The following is a 20,731-nucleotide window of genomic DNA, read 5'->3' as shown; positions in this document are numbered from 1 at the left end:
TTCAGAGGCACCAGAGGATATAGGTCGGGGATATGCATGACAATAAAAACAGGCAAATAACAACAGAGACCCACAATCACGTACACCAATGTCCACATATTCATTATTCTACAATGAAGAATGGACTAAGAAATCTGACAAGGCCTAATTAGGGTCGTTGGCAACAAATCTGAAATCCCCTAGGGCTAGCTGATTATCGAGTGATGCTGGAGTAGGGGTTTGGATTGACGAGCAGGATCGATTTGAAAGCTTTGTGTCCATAGTCCCATCTGACACTGCTGCGCTTCAGCAACACCAGGAGGCTTTGCCCATCCTGCCCACCATGCCCATCCTGCCCCATCCGCTTCTTCATCTACTGTCAGTTCTCAATACACGTCAAACCTGTTTGATTAATTCATTGCCCTCAGTAAATGTTTCACGGGGTCTATGCCCTCGCTAACAATAGGACATGTATCCAATCAGCCAAATGTACCTACATCCCTGATGGAGGAGCTTCAGGAGCATCTTAGTTCCACATCTCTATTCTGCTTCACGGGCGATGTAGTCATGAAGCAGTCCTAGCTGTAAACACCGTTAGTGGGGGTGTAGTCACTGGGTCTACATCGCGTCTGTAATGGGCATCTTTATGATCTTCCAATATCTCCGTCTATAGGGTCAGTGATGAAGAAGAGGAATCGTTTGATGTAAGGGGGTCAGTGGGAGAATATCTTCACACTCCATGGGTCTGATGTTTCAACAATCCAATCTGGCTGTGATGGTATGGGTTTAGCTTAAGGTCACATTATCAACGTCGCTCACGGAGCCAAGAACATGTCTTATTGGGATGAAGTGGCGAAGTTTAAAACTCCAACCCATCACTGCTATAGACTATATAGTCTATGGAATCTTTTATTCCACAGTACATTTCTCTCCTCTAAACTTAAAACAAATAATTTTCCTGATGTGGAGTAGCGCTGGCTAGACTTGCTTTAGTATATATATCTAGATTGGTTTTGTTTTTATAAAATATATATATTCCACAGTCATGGGGTAGGACTATCACGGCTACTGCAATATGTTTAACTGCATGAGAAGGCTATTTCTTCAATAACATTTGATTGTATTATGGATTTTATCTGTTTGTCGTATGTAATTTAAGATTGTTGCGTGTAACAACATAACATTTAATAAGTATCGACATAAGAATATATATGTTACAACGTAAAATTGTATATGTAAATAACATAAGATTATATATGTAACAACATAATATTTAATATGTAACGACATACGATTATATACGTAACAACATAAGATTTAATATGTAACACCCTGAGATTGTTTATAGGTAACACCAGGATGTGGTGTTCTGTAACAACATAAAATATGATATGAGAAAGAAACAATATATGACACTGATCTGTCGCAACATAAGATGTGATCTGTAACAACATAAGATGAAATGTAACAACATATGCTGGTGATATGTAACAACATTAACTATGATGTGATATGTAACAATGTACGTTGGTGATCTGTAGCAACATATGAATGTCATATGTAACAGCATAAAATGGGGATAAGTAACAACATAAGATGGGGATATGTAACAACATAAGATGGGGATATATAACAACATAGAAGTAATATGTAACAACATAAGATGGGGATATGTAACAACATAGAAGTGATATGTAACAACATAAGATGGGGATATGTAACAACATAGAAGTAATATGTAACAACATAAGATGGGGATATGTAACAACATAGAAGTAATATGTAACAACATAAGATAGGGATATGTAACAACATAAGATGTGATATGTAACAACATAAGTTGGGGATATGAAACAACAAAGAAGTGATATGTAACACCATAAGATAGGGATATGTAACAACATAAGATGTGATATGTAACAACATAGATGTTTTATGTAACAACATAGATGTGATATGTAACAACATAAGTTGGGGATATGAAACAACATAGAAGTGATATGTAACAACATAAGATAGGGATATGTGAGTGAGTGAGTGAGTGAGTATTGTTTTACGCAGCTTTTAGCAATATTCCAGCAATATCTCGGCGGGTGACACCAGAAATGGGCTTCACACATTGTACCCATGTCGGGAATCGAACCCGGGTCTTCGGCGTGACGAGCAAACGCTTTAACCACTAGGCTACCCCACCGCCCCTAGGGATATGTAACAACATAAGATGTGATATGTAACAACATAAGATGGGGATATAAAACAACATAGATGAGATATGTAACAACATAAGATGGGGATATATACCAACATAGAAGTGATAGGTAGGAACATAAGATAACATGTAACAACATAAGATGACATGTTACAACATGAGATGTGATATGTAACAGCATAAGTCGTGACATGTGACAGCATAAGATGTGATATGTACCAACATAAGATATGCTCTGTAACAACAATAATATAACATGTAACAACATGAGATAACATGTAAAAACATAAGATGTGATCTGTAACAGGATAATGTGACATATATCAGCATGATATGACGTAACAGCATAAGATGTGATTTGTAACAGCATAAGATGTTATCAGTAACAGCATGAGATGTGATCTGTAACAACATAAGGTGTGATCTGTAACAGCAAAGGATTAACACAGCATTATTCCCACACAAGGGACTCTGCCAGTGCTGCGCCATGTGTTCGCTGGCTTCCATCCACACGTTACATTGTGACGTCACTCTCATTTCCACGTCTCTGCGGGATGTCGTACACACTTAGTGATGAAGGATAGGTTTAATTAACATTGATGGGAGACTGGACAATTGAAAAGATTAAGAAACAGATGAAGCGAAGGATTAGTTGTCTGTTTACGTTTTCCCTGAAAACACAGCAGCGTTTATTCAGATCACGTTTGTAGGATAAACTTGATAATCATGAAAATATACAATGATAAAGATAACCCTCCCCATCGCAATACCATTATCATTGTTTGTGTAAACTCTTTTAGGGTTCGTGCCCCTCGGAGAGTTGATCTCTCAAAGCAATTATCAAAGTGTCATGTGGTGTTAGCGAGTTGGTTAGGAAATTAACCTTCTCTCATCGTTAACAAAATGGACTTTTATATCCTGAAATGTTCATCATATTAATATTGTTGCCAGCTTTGCTGGTTAATGTGATCGTGCACGTTTGCAGAGATTCGGTATTACAAAGCCGAATAAATACTTGGTTCGTGTTAGATGTGCTTGGTTGTACAGCATACTGGGACAAGACCTTGATAATTGAGATCGTGCATGTCTAAATACATGATTTATTCACCAACATCAACGGATGACTGATTCGCGTTGGGCTTCTAACAGGCTACTGGTGGCTGTGTGGAGAAGAAATTAAGATTGGCGTAAAATATGTGGACTCAGGTTTGGAAAGTAAAATTATTTTTTTTAATGTCGGATACCTTGCTCTCAAACTTTTATCTTTGGCAAATGAAACTTCAACATTATGGAGTCACGAAAAAAACAACTTTTATAGGCCTACCTTTCTATCCACCATAGAAGATGTCGGTGGTTACTCTACCCGGAACGTTTTTTGTGACTACCCTACTCTCTACCCCAGAACGTTTTTATTAACTTCCCTACTCTCTACCCCAGAAGGTTTTATTATAACTATCCTACTCTCTTCCCCGGAACGTTTTTGTGACTTCCTCACTCTCAACCCCAGAACATTTTGGGACTTCCCTAATCTGTAACCCAGAACGTTTTTTGTAATTTCTCTACTCTCTATCCCAGAACGGTTTTGTGACTTCTCTACTCTCTATCCCAGAACACTGCTGTGACTACACTCCATCCAAGAATACAAATTCTCCTATCCTACTCTCTACCCCAGAACATATCTGTATCTATAACGACACATTTGCACATAATTGTAGTGCCTACGGAAACATGAATCGCACTCTACACATACTCGGCGTGGTGTTTCCGAATGGCAAGGCCTGACGACACCATGTTTTCATGCATGACGGAACATAACAGCGAATGTTTCTGACAGCCTGTCAGAACCAATCTTGACATTAATGGTCGCTGCGACTTGCAAAGGGATGTCCTAGGCATCAGTAACGTCATAGTGTGTGACGGCTTGCTGTCGCTGCCGTCCCGTCAACTGCAGGCGGGGCCCCCTGCCACGACCATGGTGTCGTAACGGTGTTGTGACAACTCTGTGACGTCCTTGTCAACGCCATAGTGCACATCGCCACTGCCTCCCCGACCGGTGCTACTGACAGGGCCGGGACAGCCCATGGTCCCCGATGTCTCACGGCGCCGTACCCCCCGGGACACTCCCCCAGAAACATCCCAGACTGTTCATGACATGCTTTTCTGATTTTTAATTACATTTTCTGATCTCTTCAGGGTTGCCCCAGGCCTGCGGGGCACTCTGTCGAACCCATTAAACGCAGCAACAATGGACAACGTTCGCCTAAATTTAATTGTTTAACGAAATGACATCTTACTGCTCGAAACACTCGGTGCATTGGGTGTGAGGCCAATAATGAAGTCTATGGGTTTGAACCCCCAGGTTGAAAGTGCAGATTTGATAACAGCCTGCCCACTAGTGGTGCCAGTTGTAGACGATAGGAACCCTTCGCGGCACAAAACCCGGCCAGACACAGCATCGCGGGGGGGCTCTAACTTAATCACCTTTTCCCTGGAAATAGCGCTGCTCCAGATAATTAAAATCTGGTGCTTAATTTGAACGCAGTAAGAAACATTCCTCATCAATTCCCTAATTTGTACAACTCTCATTTACTGCATTACTTGCTTCAGAATCCGTGCTATTAAATGACGTCACAGCGTCATTAAATGACGTCATAATCTATTCAGATAGCAGCTTGACTCTAATGTCGTACATGATTCCTCTATCACCTCGCGTCGGGGTGCTAATTGTTACAAATTAATATTTTTAACGCATATGTGTCCCGACTTTGTATTGAACCACTTCAAAGAGGTTCAATAATTTTATCAATTTTCACTTGATGATGAGATAGCCGCGCACTCGTTGATTCTGTCGTTTATCGGAAATGAACTCGGAATAATTAATTATCCAATTGCAGAATTCCAGTTATATGTCCTCCTACATTGTTTATAGTTATGCATTGATGTGGGCCATCTCATTCAGAATCATTAATTACCGCAGCCACACGGCGCATCTCATCTCGGGCACAAACCAACAGATACATTAAGCGCTCGTTCCCAGTGCGTTCACATACCTGGGAAGCCATTTGAGGAAATTCCACAATTACCAAAGTGAATTGGAACGCCGCCTGACGAAGGTCTGCTTTGATGCTAAGAAGGGCTGCACGCAACTAGCGCCCATTGGCATGCCGGGAGATTCCGGTGGGAGGGAATTGCGTGACACGGACAACTGGTTACACCATACAATTAGTACATGCTTCATAAAGATGCCCTTCTTATCAAATCAGTGACTGGACAGTTTGATTCAATTCAATCTGTACCGTCTAGTTAGACGAAGGTCTCGCAACAAGTGTTAGCGCTGTTGCTGCTGCAGGCGCAGTGGGTTGCCCGGGGCAATGAGTATCATCACGGGAGACAGATTCGGCGCTGCGGTGGCTGGGCTGCGAATTGCCAATATACCAGCAGGGACGTAGTGTCTATCCCTCTCGCCATCATCATCGACAGTCTCGTGACACTACTGCCACTCAAACGACGGCGTGAGAACTGAGGTTTCATCATTGCTTGAAAGTTACTCGTCCAGAAAAATCCGTTTTGACATGTAATATTTTCATCTGATGCTTAATCCACGCTCCAATTCTAATGTATTTGCTTAGGTAAGGCTATATTTGTTGACTTTATCTGGCAACAGTAAGCGATGTCCATGTTTGTTCAGTGACGAAGAGCTGCTTGATGGAGGGATACGGGAGATAAATGGTGTATTAACTGTCAGCCTGTCAGTCGTGTTGGCTTTGCCTATTGAAGGAGAAGGGAGACCTTCACACTGGTAATTCGGTGATGAAATACGCCATCGACTTCTGTTTGCTTCCCCGTGCGTGTAATAGCTGCTCAAACTGTGCAGGGTCGCCCCATCTCATCTACAACTACGGATTCGATGATATCGTCATTTAATGACACCGAGATAAATATCTTTCAATTATTGCATAGTGTGCTAGATACTCGTTATCGACGGCATGTCAGCGTACCGTACACAGAGCACTGAAAGCGTTCACAGTGGAGTTGTGGCTTGTGTCTGTAGGGACGTCGGGTCTATATACCCTTTAAATCTATGTCCTCACTACCGAGAGACTCCTTTCAATCTTTGTAAGTGTGATGTCAGCCTATCGTAAACAACACTGAAAGGTTCCATCAGTTGATAATCTTGCCCTCTATGCCCTTGAAACCTATACCACCCTCACCACTTATCTTGGGTACAGTGTAACCTCGTTAGTCCGGACCATAGTCATCGTAAAATCGTTCGGATTAACGAATCAGGTATAAGTCATACATGTGTATGTTTTTAAGGATTGTCATAAGTGATCGCTCGAGGGGTTTCCGGATTAGCAGGATCCGGTCAGACGAGGTTCCGCTGTATTTGGCACGTGGTGTCACGTCTTCCTGTATACAACGCATAGGTCACAAATCGGTTAAAGTAAAGCATCGTTGGTCGCAGAGAGCAGTAAGATGGATGGTCTTGTTCGAATATATACCCGGGAGGATGAAATGGTGACCGTTGCCCTTCTAGCGCCTCGTAGGCAACTTGGGTAATTGTATACTCCCCAGGGAGCTGAGAATGAAATCGAGGGCACACTGATCCATTGACCGGGTTAATAATATCTTTACCATACACAAGTTCAAGCTTAGTTGCTATAAGAATACTGTACTATAATCTCTATAATTATAGAACAACCGAATACGGCCCTATTGGTATTTGTAAATGTCAAGTTTATGATAGAACAGAATACTATGTGGAGTCGACGGTCTGTGTTAATTGCTTCCTTATGGCTTGACGGGAAATTGTACTATATGACCCCGATAGAAGATACAGCACTTCACGTCAACCACGGCGCGGCTCGTGAATGTACACACACGGGAATGACAACGTTAGGCCGCCATGTTGCGCGGCGCATTGACCTTGACATTTGAACCGGAAGTATTTTCGAAGGTCGTCTTCTGTACGTTATTGTTTTAAAACATGTGCCTGTATGTTATTTTAAGCCAGCTGACGCAATATGCCATTTATGTGTAGACGGAATCTTTATTTTGTTCTGGATTCTGTTTTATTTTGGCTAGCTGTTATTTACGTTCTTGAGAATCTACATTCACGTGAAGAAGCAATCAAATGAGCAAAGTATAACATCAATTCTAGCAGCGTTAACGTCAAATATCTAATTGAACACTGTAATAGCTTAAGATAATCACCAACGCCGGAACGTCATCTGCCGCACACATGCAAAATGTCCTCTCTAACGCCCAGGGTCAGTGGGTATTCGCTTGTGACACCGATGCCCCGAGTTCGATGTCGGGGTTTGTGCCTTGCCTGCCCTAGTGAATTTTACTTAGAGCAGCGAAAAAACCCACTCTCATACGTGATTATGACTGTCAATGAAATAGATTATAGGTCCCGCTTGAATACAAATTTACATGTTTGCCTGTTTGTGTCTTGACACGGACAACATTGTATTGGAAAGTTTTTGTTTATAAGACAAACCTGATACTATTGACATAAGTCTAGACTATTATCTAGTCTCTGAAATAAACATAATTTACAGAAAAAAGTTGTTAAATTATTGTTATAAAATATAATAAAAAGGAGCCCAGAGACTTTCCTGATACTGCAGTAATCTAGACTTGCCAGACTTGCATGGGCTGTATTGGATATATTTGATTCAGGGTCTGTATGACAGACCAACATAAGTCATGAAACCTGGTTACATGGTCGCGTGACTTCTTTATTACATGAAGTGAGTGAGTTAGTATGGTTTTACGCCGCTTTTAGCAATATTCCAGCAATATCACGCTGGGGGATACCAGAAATAGGATTCACACATTGTTCCCATGTGGGGAATAAAACCCGTATCTTTGGCGTGACGAGCGAACGCTTTAACCACGAGGCTACCCCATCGGCCCTTATAACAGGAAGTGGGGGGATCGGGCGTTCAGAATAACGTCATTTCTAGCAGATTACGTTTTTGATGAATTGAAATACCAAGGCATTTTCTCTAATCATCAAGTCCATATCGCGATTATCGGTTTCCCGTTTGAATTTCATTTACATAATAAGTGTCGTGTAGCTGTCTGAATTTTCTCGTAGAAAGAGCTTCATCGATGATCCCCAGTAATATGCTCTGCATAATTCCACAACAGAGTGGTCTTCGGAGTTAGGGCATGTTGTTTTTGTCGTATGATGCAACGCGTGTTTGTGGGTTGTCGACCACCTCTTTTTGACAACGCCCCAACACACACACGACCAAGTTGGGAACAATAGCCATATTCTTGAGTGATTAATTTCAGGCAAATTTAGCAACCCAAAGTCGATTATGGCCGGCCGCGAGTTTGAACTTGCCAAGATTTTCATTAACTTTCGCACAAAGACGAAAATATTAATGGTTTTGTCAAAAATGCCTCTCATTAAGCGATATATTTATTAGCAAATTCTGACCGCCATGGTTAAAAATAATTGCTTGGCTTTTAGCGAATTTCTTCTGATAACAAAAACACCAGCGCAGCGCTGAGAACCCCGAGTAATAGCCAATAGACTGGCTAGATTAAAGTGAGTTATGCCAAAGTTAATTAAGCCAAATCGTAGAGATGGTGGATACTATAATATCTGTATCTGCGATAGGTTACTGTCGGCCTTGCACATTATTTGATGAGAATCTGATCATGGACATCAGTTATGATGACTCACATGACCAGTGCTGTGACATGTCCTGGACGTGATTCTGGTCTGGTTCTGCCCTTCAGTGGATTAAGACTTCTGTATGATCTGTATCCGGTGTCACCATCAACTTGTTACCATTGTCTAGCGGACACGGAGGCCCTTTACCGTCCACTACCGCCATGGATGTTTGGAATCTGATAAATGACAATCTGAAATATGAGGAACGGCAAACAGATGAGCCTTGTCATTAATCTTCGGTCGATCGTAGGTTTCATCTGAACAGCTCGCGCCGAGCCGCATAGGCAATGGAACAGGCTCTCGTTTGTTCAATGTGTGTGACGTGATTGACGGACAATGGGCAAACTATGTTATGATAGTTTTGATTAGTTTTGACGGAGCAATAACTACATTCATTTAGTCCGGAATGTCTGTAAATTCGACATGATCGTGTTGGGATATCAAAATACAGCTTATTATTGACACACTCACACATGTTCACGAAACATCCATCAACAGCTTTGTAAACACGGACACAGAGATTCAACCGAAACCTATACCACAGGAAATGGCTTTCTGATTTAATCACAAGCACTTACGTCCACGCTGACAATCACGGTGAACGTTCGATACGGGGACTGACGTTGTCTTTAAAACAGATACCACAGGCTCGCTCCGGCGGCATGGACGTTGTCTGCGGCTGTAGATTAATACTACCGTCATGTCTGTATGTAATTACCACTCAAAACGCTGCCAGATTACGCCAACAGGATTACATACATGTTCTACACAAGACCTCCCAATTCATCACATCTTATCTCTCATGTTCCACACACTCCCGGGCGCACTGTAATTTATCAGTCTTGCAAATTTAATTCAGATAAGATAATATTTTGATAGTGGAATAGCGTTGCCAGGGATGCTTGTGGTAGTGGTTGCACGCACGCAACGAAACGCGGGGCAGGATCTGTGTCTATCCCAGAACACTGATTGATAGACACATTGCGTTTAGCCTATATAAGATCCCTGTTTGGGATACATCGCCGTCACGAGGTCACAGTATCAAGTATTGAATACCTCCCATTCCGTCGCCATTATACTTTTGTGAAACATATAATTTATTTTAAGATTGATAACTTATCGCGAGTTCAGATATTGATAGACATGTTGCGTTTAGCCTGTATAAATTTCCGCTTGGGATCTGTCCCGTACTTGATACACCCCGAACTGCCGCCATTCTACCTTTATGTAAAATGTAATTCATATTTTAGGATGAATGAATTTTTTATTGACATACTGATATGAAAAAATATTTAAAAGATTCATGTTTCCATTTCACATCCCAGAATAACTGTGATGGATATTTACCATGCCGACGATCGGACGATTGTAATCATCATGAACTGTTATGAATATTTGTAGATTTTATCTTTCACTAATTCAAACTTTAATTCCACATAAGCTTTTCTATCGTGTGCTACTTATTAAATGTCCACCATGGGTTTTTTTTGTAATATAATTTAAGCAGCAATGCTATCAAAACTTCTTATTAATTTTTTTTCTGCACGTGTCGGTGGTTCTGACATGGAGATTGACGTGTATCATGTATCTGTCTCAAAAATATGTTTCTTTATGATCTGTGTGCTTATATTTGGTTTCGTATCTTCCAATAGTAAACCGTAAACAATAGAACAACCAGTCTCCATTATCTGCCGAAACATATTCCATTTGGCGTTAAAGCCAAAGCAGTGATGAAAAGTATGACTGAATGTCAGTGGCGACACTGCGAACACACACATTTCCGTCTGTGTAGATGTGTCATGAATGTGTGATCGATGTGGACATAACTAGCTACATGTCTAACACCTGTGTTGTCAATTTCAGCCTTCCACTGTACGTTCCCACTGGAGTGGCGTGGCACCTGGTACCAGAGTGGCGTGGCTCAAGGCAAACTGCAGATCACCAAACACAGCATCTCACAACGAGGCCATTGCGTCAATAGCGTCGGCACTAAGTATCTACTTTTGGATAAGTAAGTAAAAGCTCACTAATAGATTCTCTCCTCATGCTCTGTTTTTATCGTTATGGAAATCTCTTATACAGGCCATGCAACTCCCAAGAAAAATTAGCGTTATGGAAATTTCCCATACAAATCAAGAAATACAAATATCGGAACCTACCACTTTGTCAAGTCTAGATTTCGTGTCAGTTTCGGGTATTCTTTGTGCTCCTTTCTGTTATTTATTAAAACATAACAAAAAATGTTAACGTGATTATATTTCAGAGGACACAATGTTAGTCTATCTTAAAGTCTATCTTTTTTCCGGACATCTTCGATCGTTCCTGGATAGTTTTGAAACGGATCACTCGATTGTCGGATAAGTCGAATCCGGGTTTATGACTTCAGGGGAATTAAAATCATTTCGTTTCCGAACAATCTACACTGTATGGCAGTGTCATATCATAGATAACCAAACCGCCCAGTTAAACGAGGGTCCGGTATATGTAGTAGGAAGACAAAACCGTCAAGTTTTAACACGGATTTATTGTTTCTATGAAAACCAAACCGCTCAGTTTAACGAGGGCCCAGTGTAAGAAGTAGGTAGACATGACATCCAGTTTAACGGGTGTCCAGTTTACCGGATGGAAGACCGAGCCGTCCAGTAATGCGAGGGTCTAGTTTACATAGTAGCACGAACAATTCGACCAAGTGTAAAGAGGACCAAATGTTTACGAAAGGGAAGTTCGGTCGTCCAGTTAAATGAGTGTCAAGAGTATGAGATGGGAGACGTTACATGACACGGAGCTTTCTGTGTCTGCGTGATACCGACTCGCATGTTAAAAACACAGACGTGTCAATGCGTCCTGGTGTCCCAATTCGGTGTTCTAATCTTAATAAGGTCATCTAGATTAGGGGGACATGTGATATGGTTCCTTTCAATGCATTGAAAGGCCCTTCAACATATTTCAACCAGCAGATTGGTATTTTCTCAGAAGCGTGTAAGATTTGTCATGTTTGTGTTTAAGCGGGTTAGTCGGTGCCGGCCTTCAGCAGGTCTTCGTTACAAGGCGTTGAAAAATTGCAATTAATTTTATCTCTGAAAAATGTGTTTAATTAAATCCCCCTCAGTCAAGTGTGGTGTTCCTTGCCAGTGGGATTAAATAGTCCCAAGCGGTCTTACTCATTACCCTTTCTAAAGTGCGTTGGTTAGCACCCAAGTCGTTGGCACCAACTGCTAATACACCGTAATGGACAGTGAGTGTGTGTGCTCCGGTAATGACTTAACACTGATAACATTGACATGGGCCCAGGCCATTCCTCTACTCACCAAGAGGGGAGATGTCAAAACGTCATAACCCAAAAATTCACACACAGTAAGAAAATTAATAGGATTAATCAAAAATGCAATAAAAGTGATATTTTAAAAAATGATATTTTACAAGAATATTGCTATGAAAATCGATATAAAAATCATATTTGAGATTTTGATACGACCCCTAAGATGTGGCTCCTTGCAAGGACGCACATCCCCGTCTTAAAATTAAAGATTGGTAATTTAACGTTAATTATGCACCTGGGGCCTGGCATTCGGCGTTGGCCGACTGGGGACCTTGTCGTCTGAGTTTCGGCGCCTCTGCACAAAGGATCTTCCTTCCTCACAATAACAGCAAGATGTTTTATTGTGGTGGGTGCACGCAGGGACCTTCATCATCCCAGCTCTATTTTCTGCATGGCTACTACACTCTTGTACAGAATTCCGACACAAAGATTTATAATTGTTGTCAGGCAGTAGAGGAGGACCTGATTCCAGGAATCTCGCCAGATATGCACAATGGTCTCTCCAAACCCGGATCTGTGAACGACCCAACATGCAATGAACGAGAAATTGGCCGAATTCCTTTGTTTTTGTCGTATAAATTGCTATCTCTGTATCTTGAAGTCAGCTTGACGAGAACTAAGGGATGACGGTTTCCATTAATCAGAAGATAAGTTAAGGTCATGAGGTTGAGGTCAAGGTCAACGTGGTGCGTACGTTCATCATCCCGACAGAGCTCACCTTCAGCTACCCTATAACTGTCATCATGCTTTAGCTACATGGTTTGGCGGCAGACGTTAATTCTTAGTCTGCATCGGTGTTAAGTTATTTAGATAAATTAGACATACAAATACACACCCACCACCACCACGACCACCACACCAAACAACAAGAAACACACCCCCCCCCCCCCCCCCACACACACACAAACAAACATCACAAACACACCCAGACACCACCACACCACTCCCCATCACCACACCACTCCACACCATCAACCCCCCCCCCCCCCCCCCCCTCCTCTCCGTACACACATTTACACACAGACACCCCCACCCCACGCCACGCCACGCCACGCCACGCCACGCCACGCCACACCACACCGCACCACATCACACAAGACCAGACAATCACACGGATACCACACCCACTCCCCCCAACCCCCCCCCCCCCCCCCCCCCGTACTCGCTGATCGCAGGGTCTAATGATTTCTCAAGATAATTCCTCTACATCTCCGCATATGATCGTATCTCCTAAGATTGCAATATCATCAGCAATGCTCGCTGTTGCCAATCAGGACAAATATTGAACAAAATATCTCCTGTCACCATGATGGCCGTGAGTCAGCCAGGTGCTTGGATGAATAATTAAACTAATAATCACACAGTCACGCATGCTGAGTTTCATTATATGTATCAATGTCTCTTTTGTTTCATATCATCTCATAAGCTGTCTACCGACCCAGAATGACAAATCATTTCAGAAGCCGCAATTGGCTATGCAGAGTTGCGCCCCTTAGACATGCCAGAACCCTGTGATCATGGGTGCAAATCCCGGTTCGCCTTGTTATGTTTCTAGGTTTGTCAGCATCACGTCTCATGGGTTTGACCGAAGTGGTATATACATCTTAGTCCTGTATCACTTCGGCTTTCCTCCCACATTAAGCTGACACGTCGTGATATAACTGAAATACTGTTGAAAGCGGCGTTAAACCAAACTTAATCACTGTACAGTACCGATAGTGTGGCCCGGTTACTATGTCCACAATGATACAGTCAACAAATTGTCTAATATATATTTACACTGTTTTACAACGGCTAGATTGACTTGAGTATTACCAACTTTCATGCCATAATCGGGGACAAGGGTGGCCCGTTCGTCTAAAGCGCTGCAGTCTTGCGTCCCTTGGGGACGCGAAACCTATGATCGTTGGTTCGAATCCTGGTTCGTCCTGATTATGTTTCTAGGTTTGTCTGCACCATACTCTCGTTTGACCAAAGTGGTAAACGTCTGAGACCTGTATCACTTCAGGCCTTCCACTCACATCAAGCTGACACGCCGTGATATAACTGGAATACGGTTCAAAGCGGCGTTAACCCAACTCACTCATGCCACAATCGCATATGAGACTCGTACACATAGTCACGGGGGTACGGTTGACCCAGTCGTGTAAAAATCGCTGTGCAGATTTGCGTCCCTTACTCGTGCCAGGATCTGCTGAATGTATTCCGATTTCCAGAATCGGCCTGATAATGAAACTTTGGTTCAGTATCAAAATCGTGAAGTTCGGTAAAGTGATTAACAACATCGATGGTCATCGTCTCAACCATCCCAAATATAGTGACGCGCTATGAAATAATTTAGATACTGTTCTAAGCGGCATAAAACACAATTCACGCGTTTACAGTTTGTCGTCAACCTTTAACAACAGACAGTTTCCGGTTTATCGTCATAACCCCCCCATACGATGCTTCTTAATGGATGCGAACAATGATATCAGTTTTTTTAAACTGCTCTAATCATATTCTGCATAAGCCTGTTAGAAGTGCGGGCAACACGACTCCTACATTATTTTGTCCCCTTACAATGTCGTGTTTCTTCTTAAGAGAAAACCATCTCAGATTGCCGGCTTTATGTTGTCACGAGCACACAATAGAAATAACAGTAAATTCTCCATCCATGTTTTTATGTTTCATTATCCCATTTCTCCCAGCATGATAATATTTGGTCTCCGATATGGCACATTAGCATCATATAAAGACGAATCTGGGTCATAAATTTGCTATTTGCAAAAAAATATCGCTTTTGTTTTAATGATTTTCAGATGTCGTTTATTTAATCAATATCGACAGCGAAGCCTCATCACTATAACCAGGGCTAAAGAACGAGCCGGGTCGTTTTGTCAAAAAGAGTATTAGCCGACTTCGTGTCAATCCATACACTTTCAGCCACGAGCACCTAGGCATAAACTTGTATTTATATCCAGATATAACCTGATACATGGGATGGAAAAGTTGCAGTGTAGATTACATGTGCTCATGCCCAATTCGTCCACGTTATCTTCAAAAAACAGTGATTGAACTCTAGAAATGTTCCCAAATCATGACATAATTAATATTAGTAAGATAAAACTGGTTCTTTTATTAATATCCTGATAACAACAGGGCGACGATTATGAGAGGTAGCATGAGAGGTACATTCGATTATAATCACATGATATTACTATGCTTCATGCTACATACGATGCTAATCACGTTGTTCCTGTGATATTCCTAGCAATCGATAAACTCAGTATTTTTACAGTATCGTGACAAAAATCATTTAAATGGTTTGCTCAAAATGACCTAATTTTGTGCGTGCGTTAATAACTATAATCATAATAATACGTTATCTGCACTGTCTTTCTTGAACATGCCCACATCAATATCAGGACAGAAATTATCACTGACTTTGATGCCTTACCGTGCGTGACGCCCGTGTTAACTCTCTTCCTCATTAACGGAACAAACACAACAACCCTGTTTACCTACGAGATGTAATATTGATATCGAAAGAGGTGATAATTCCAGTAATGGCAACTTCTGTCAACACTTTCGCTCTGGTGCTATTTGCAGCCAGGGTTGAACAAGATTGTTTGACGGACGTATGGTTGTAACGTATTGTTCGGTTGTGATGTCACAGCGCAATGCACAATGCCCATTGAGCCCCAGGCTCTCATTATTTCTGTTTGTTCAATGTTGGTGTTTGTTAAATGTTTGTACATTACATGATTGCGTCGTTTTATTGATGTGGCTGTTTACAAGGTTTATTCTGAGGAATCTCACGCTATATTTGATTTTCCATTGATGATGGTCACTCTGACCTTTGCAGGGAATCACCCGCCGCTGTTGATTCAAGAGTTGCATTAACGTATTTTTACCCAAATTGGCTTGTCGCAACATGTTAATTTCAATTAAATTTACATCCCTCCTATTTGTTTATTTACTTTTTAAAAAGAAGTTGAAGGTCTTGTTAACGTCACCCCCGGTAAACGTGAAACCTTGTTAATCCGGACGGGATTTTCCAAGTAAAATTGTCCGGATTAACAAATGTCCAGAATAACAGATGTCCGGATTTGCGAGTAATAGGTCCATAGTATTGTCCCTTTCATAATAGAAACTCTTTTTTCCAATGGCAAAATATCAAAAGAATGGTTGCTAGATATGCTTGACCGAATAAAGGGATTTCGCTGTATATTCATTCCGTCAGTACACACCGAGGTAAATCATGGAAACCTCTGACTTAATCAATGTTCTGGAAGTGTAAAGTAAGGTCACCTTAACCAACACTGGTTCCTGATATGTATAAGCAGATAACTATTCTAGAAGTACCGAGTTAACATGTGGGGTCTACTGTTCCAATGTAAATAATAGACCTCAGAGTACATTTTGCAAAGATTGTAGTGCAGGTTGCTTATAGGTGCGTAAAATGCATTCAACCGAAAAGCAATTGGATGCAGTCACACTAACATGGCTGGCAACAGGATGTCGGGACAGGACTCAGTCGCACTCATCTGGCTAGCAACATGCTGTTACACTGACAAACACGGGCATGGCATCCAATACAAGCACACAATACATGCTGACGTCAGCAACAATTACAGGTATACAATGTATACTAGCGTCGGCATTCAATACAGGTATGCAGTATGTGATAATATCGGCATTCAATACAAGTATATAATGCATGATAATATCGACATCCGACCCGCATAGATCCGGGGTAGAATAGGTCTTCAACAACCCATGCCTGCCGTAAGAGGCGACTAACGGGGTCGGATGGCCAGGCTCGCTGACTTGGTTGATGCATGATAATATCGGCATTCAATACAGGTATACAATGCATGATAATATCGGCATTCAATACAGGTATACAATGCATGATGATATCGGCATTCAATACAGGTATACAATGCATGATAATATCGGCATTCAATACAGGTATACAATGCATGATAATATCGGCATTCAATACAGGTATACAATGCATGATGATATCGGCATTCAATACAGGTATACAATGCATGATAATATCGGCATTCAATACAGGTATACAATGCATGATACTCTCCGCATCTAATAACAAGGACGACCAATGCCGCACGAAATGACAACTTGAGGATTAAAAACACCCTACAACAACGTCCATCCGCAATTCCTAAAATACCTCTACTCATTTTACTTCCGAGAGTGTTTACAACCGTTATACTCAGGACAGGTGTCACAATACCAACACCGGTGCCCGTCTTCCCTGGTCCTAATGACGTGTTTCCACCAGCAAACAAACCGTCTTCCTACCATGGTCCATGGACCCCCGGCGTTCGTGGCCTCAAAGGGCCCTCCAATTACGGACCAGCGTATTTTGTCATGCATAATTTATATCATCCATTATGTTGTTTAGCGAGTCCACGGACTAAATCGAACGGCAAAGCCATCCCTGTAAGTATTTCTTGAATAATTGAGAATGATCGTATGGCGGATTGGGAGTTTGTCCACGGTGCCCTGGAAGAATACATCATTGTCTCTGGGGACGGAGGTGATAAGTAGCCAAGACACCAGACAATTAGTAAAACATTAGCTACCATTAGACCCGTTCCTTGGTTGGACAATAGAGGAAACTGATACGATTTTGTCACACTTTTACAAGCTAAATGACTCTCCTTCAGCTGGGAACGTTCTGGAAATTCTGGAAATACATCAGTTATTGGTATGACCTTTGAAGCAACTAGTTCCTGTAATGTGGAATATGCATATTGTATTAATCATGTTAAAAATGTCGAGATTAAATTCAAATGCTCTGCCACTGATTTGATCGACAAGATGAACATGTGCGAGCCGCGATCACTTTGATTTGTTCCATTGAAAATATTTGATTCGGAAATTTAACATTTTATCAAAAGTTTCAAGACCAAATTATCTTGGATAAAAAACAAAACATGCAGATTGGATATTTGTGATTATTATATTTTGTCCTGGTTGTCAAAGAGAAGTTGCTTTAGGCTACGGCTTTCGAAGTACAAAAAGCGTAACATTTTTTTCTCAAGTTTTCAAAACAGCAAGTTTGATTCTATTTGATTTAAATCCCAAACAATAAATCTATTTCGACGGTTACGTGTGTTCATGAAAGTTTAAAGCAATGACAACGTCAAAGCTCACATGGCGTTTTGATTCAAATCCAAGGTGTTTATTTGTCGGTTCATCTTGTCTTAACTCGCTGTCACACAGGCCCACAATAGAAAGATGCATTATCCCAACTAAACATATTGATCTTATTGTCCCTTTTGAAGATATTTGTAGGCGTGTAACAATGACAAAGAAAGACATTGCCTTCCCCTGTTTTTAGGCCTGCAAATTTAAACGTCAATATTCCTGTACAGCCTGCTATTTGATCAAACATGGCGGCCAGTGAAAGCATCTCGCGATATTTCCACTTGATATATGATCAGCTGGAAAAACGATGTTTGGGAAGGAAATTGCCAATGGACTTCTTTTAATAGGTTGCTTTTTTGGTCTTTTAAAAATGAAACGCCGAGAGTCAAGATTGAAAATGAAGTCCATTTATCACCTTTGTGACCCTTGGAATGGTTTGATGTGTAGCTCAATAAATGCTATATGGCATTTGATGTGGCGTATGTTGACACAACTAGACATATATTAATAGGGTACAGATCGACGAATATATAGAGCAAGTCGTGCGTTAACCCTTTCAGTGGATGCGCAAGCTGACCTACACGCCTAGACATACGGGCCTTCACACTAGATGACCCAGGGTGCATTGCGGTTAAAAGGAAGCCCGTATTTCCGCTACTTCAAACGTGATTTGGCTTGTGATATTTTCCCATGCTTCAGTAGTAGAAAGGCTGGCTCCAAAAACACTAGGGGCGAATGTTAAGCAGTATTTCATCATAAATACACACCTTAAGTGGCTATACAGTTTGATTTATTCTTACATAGCATGAGTTGTGATGCTTTGAATTCATATTTGAAATAATAAAATATATTTGTATGAAATACTGAAAAGCATAATTGGATTATTTAGTTGAAACCTTATTCAGTTTTCATGTCGGCTTGTTGGTATGACGGTAACCATGGAAAAATATATTCTCAACTATTTTAGGTTTCAAAATCTCAGATTTCTGGAGAGCTATGAAGAGAATTAACTTCATGGCGATCGTTGTAAATTCTGCTGTGTCACCTTACCAAAATGATCATGATGAATGCAGGAAGCTGTAGCTTTAGCAAGCCTAGATGTCGCATCCATTTCGTCATGCTGTCTTTTGAACAAGGATGAATAGTGTGTCATTAAATGCCTTTGTTTGTACTGCATTAGACCAACACTTAGCCTATAAAAATATTTAAATAATTGTTGTTGTTTTTAACAATAATTTCATAATTGTGTGAACGTTGAAGCGCTTCTCCCGGTTCACATTTGCCGTAATCCATATGTGACATGTCGTAAAATGGGAATTAATCCCCTTCTTGTTTGGTATATCACGTTGTATCTTTGATGATTTACTATGATACTCAGCTGTGCTGCTTCATGATGGGGACAGAATAACTGAGACGATGTCGTTAAATATATCCCGATATACGGCGCTTCGAACTGCGCAGTGAACATAAACCGTACTAGCAGACATATTGGATCGTGTGGATTCCAGCTTGTTGCATTACATTACATAAAAGGCTTGAATATCTATTATAGACATTATTGTTATTGAGACACAATGGCCCAGTGACCCAGGATCCTGTTCCACAGCGATCGTAGCGCTAAGACGATTGTAACTCAAATACTTTAAACATAATGACGGTGTATTATGACAGTAGTGGCGCTACGATTGCTTTGTGAAGCGGGCCCTAAGAGCGCCGGGTGCGCGGAGTTGTGTCCCTTAGCTATGTCAGGATCGTGGTTTGGATCCCACATTCGACCTTGATATGAGATTTGGTTTGTCAGCACGTGCTCGTGGTGTTCACCAAAGTGGTACATGTCCTCCTACATTAATACACTTATAAGCCTTAAAACCACACTCATTCACCTGTATTGATATACGCACTGGTAGTCATCAAGCTCTCATTCCTGCCGCTGCTTTACCCCCAAAATGGAACTTATCTTTCCGTGCTATTTTGGGCGGTGGTTTTCTACTGAGTGATAGAACATTGGTGTCCTGAGCAAAACGTAGTTCTATTGTGACGTTGTAGGTCATGTGTTACTTAAGATCTTCCAGCCTGTGTGTCTCGCTCGATGCCTTCCTCAATCTTGATGCCGAGTTATTTTCCTGACGATGTAAACAGAAAAGTAAACGCTGTGCGACAATTGCGGTCGCGCGGCACTTGGTGCACCTCCAGCTTTTAGATTAGGCAGTGATGTAGAATATTAAATTTCCTGGGGTGTAAAATAATTAATTGCAAATAATTTGATTGACTCGAAAATTTGTTACGCATGATAAAACAGCACATTTCGCCACTTTAAATCGTACATCGAAAGGGGGTATGTTTTAACACTGTATTTTTTCTCTTT

At 41.3% G+C, this 20,731-nt stretch overlaps 1 protein-coding gene across 1 annotated transcript in view; it reads left to right on the top strand.

The window, feature by feature from the left end:
* Positions 1-20,731, top strand: part of LOC124133202 — an 88,164-nt gene that overhangs the window by 32,717 nt on the left and 34,716 nt on the right. The window contains exon 2 of the mRNA XM_046497491.2: positions 10,746-10,893. Within this exon, the coding sequence (XP_046353447.1) occupies positions 10,746-10,893 (148 nt within the window). The remainder of the gene's footprint in view (positions 1-10,745; positions 10,894-20,731) is intronic.

The sequence above is a fragment of the Haliotis rufescens genome, unplaced genomic scaffold (genome assembly GCF_023055435.1).
Source record: "Haliotis rufescens isolate VD_foot unplaced genomic scaffold, xgHalRufe1.0.p SCAF_2, whole genome shotgun sequence".
Taxonomy (NCBI): Eukaryota; Metazoa; Mollusca; class Gastropoda; order Lepetellida; family Haliotidae; genus Haliotis; species Haliotis rufescens.
The sequence above is the reverse complement of the archived record's forward strand: the minus strand, read 5'-3'. Positions and strand labels throughout refer to the sequence as shown.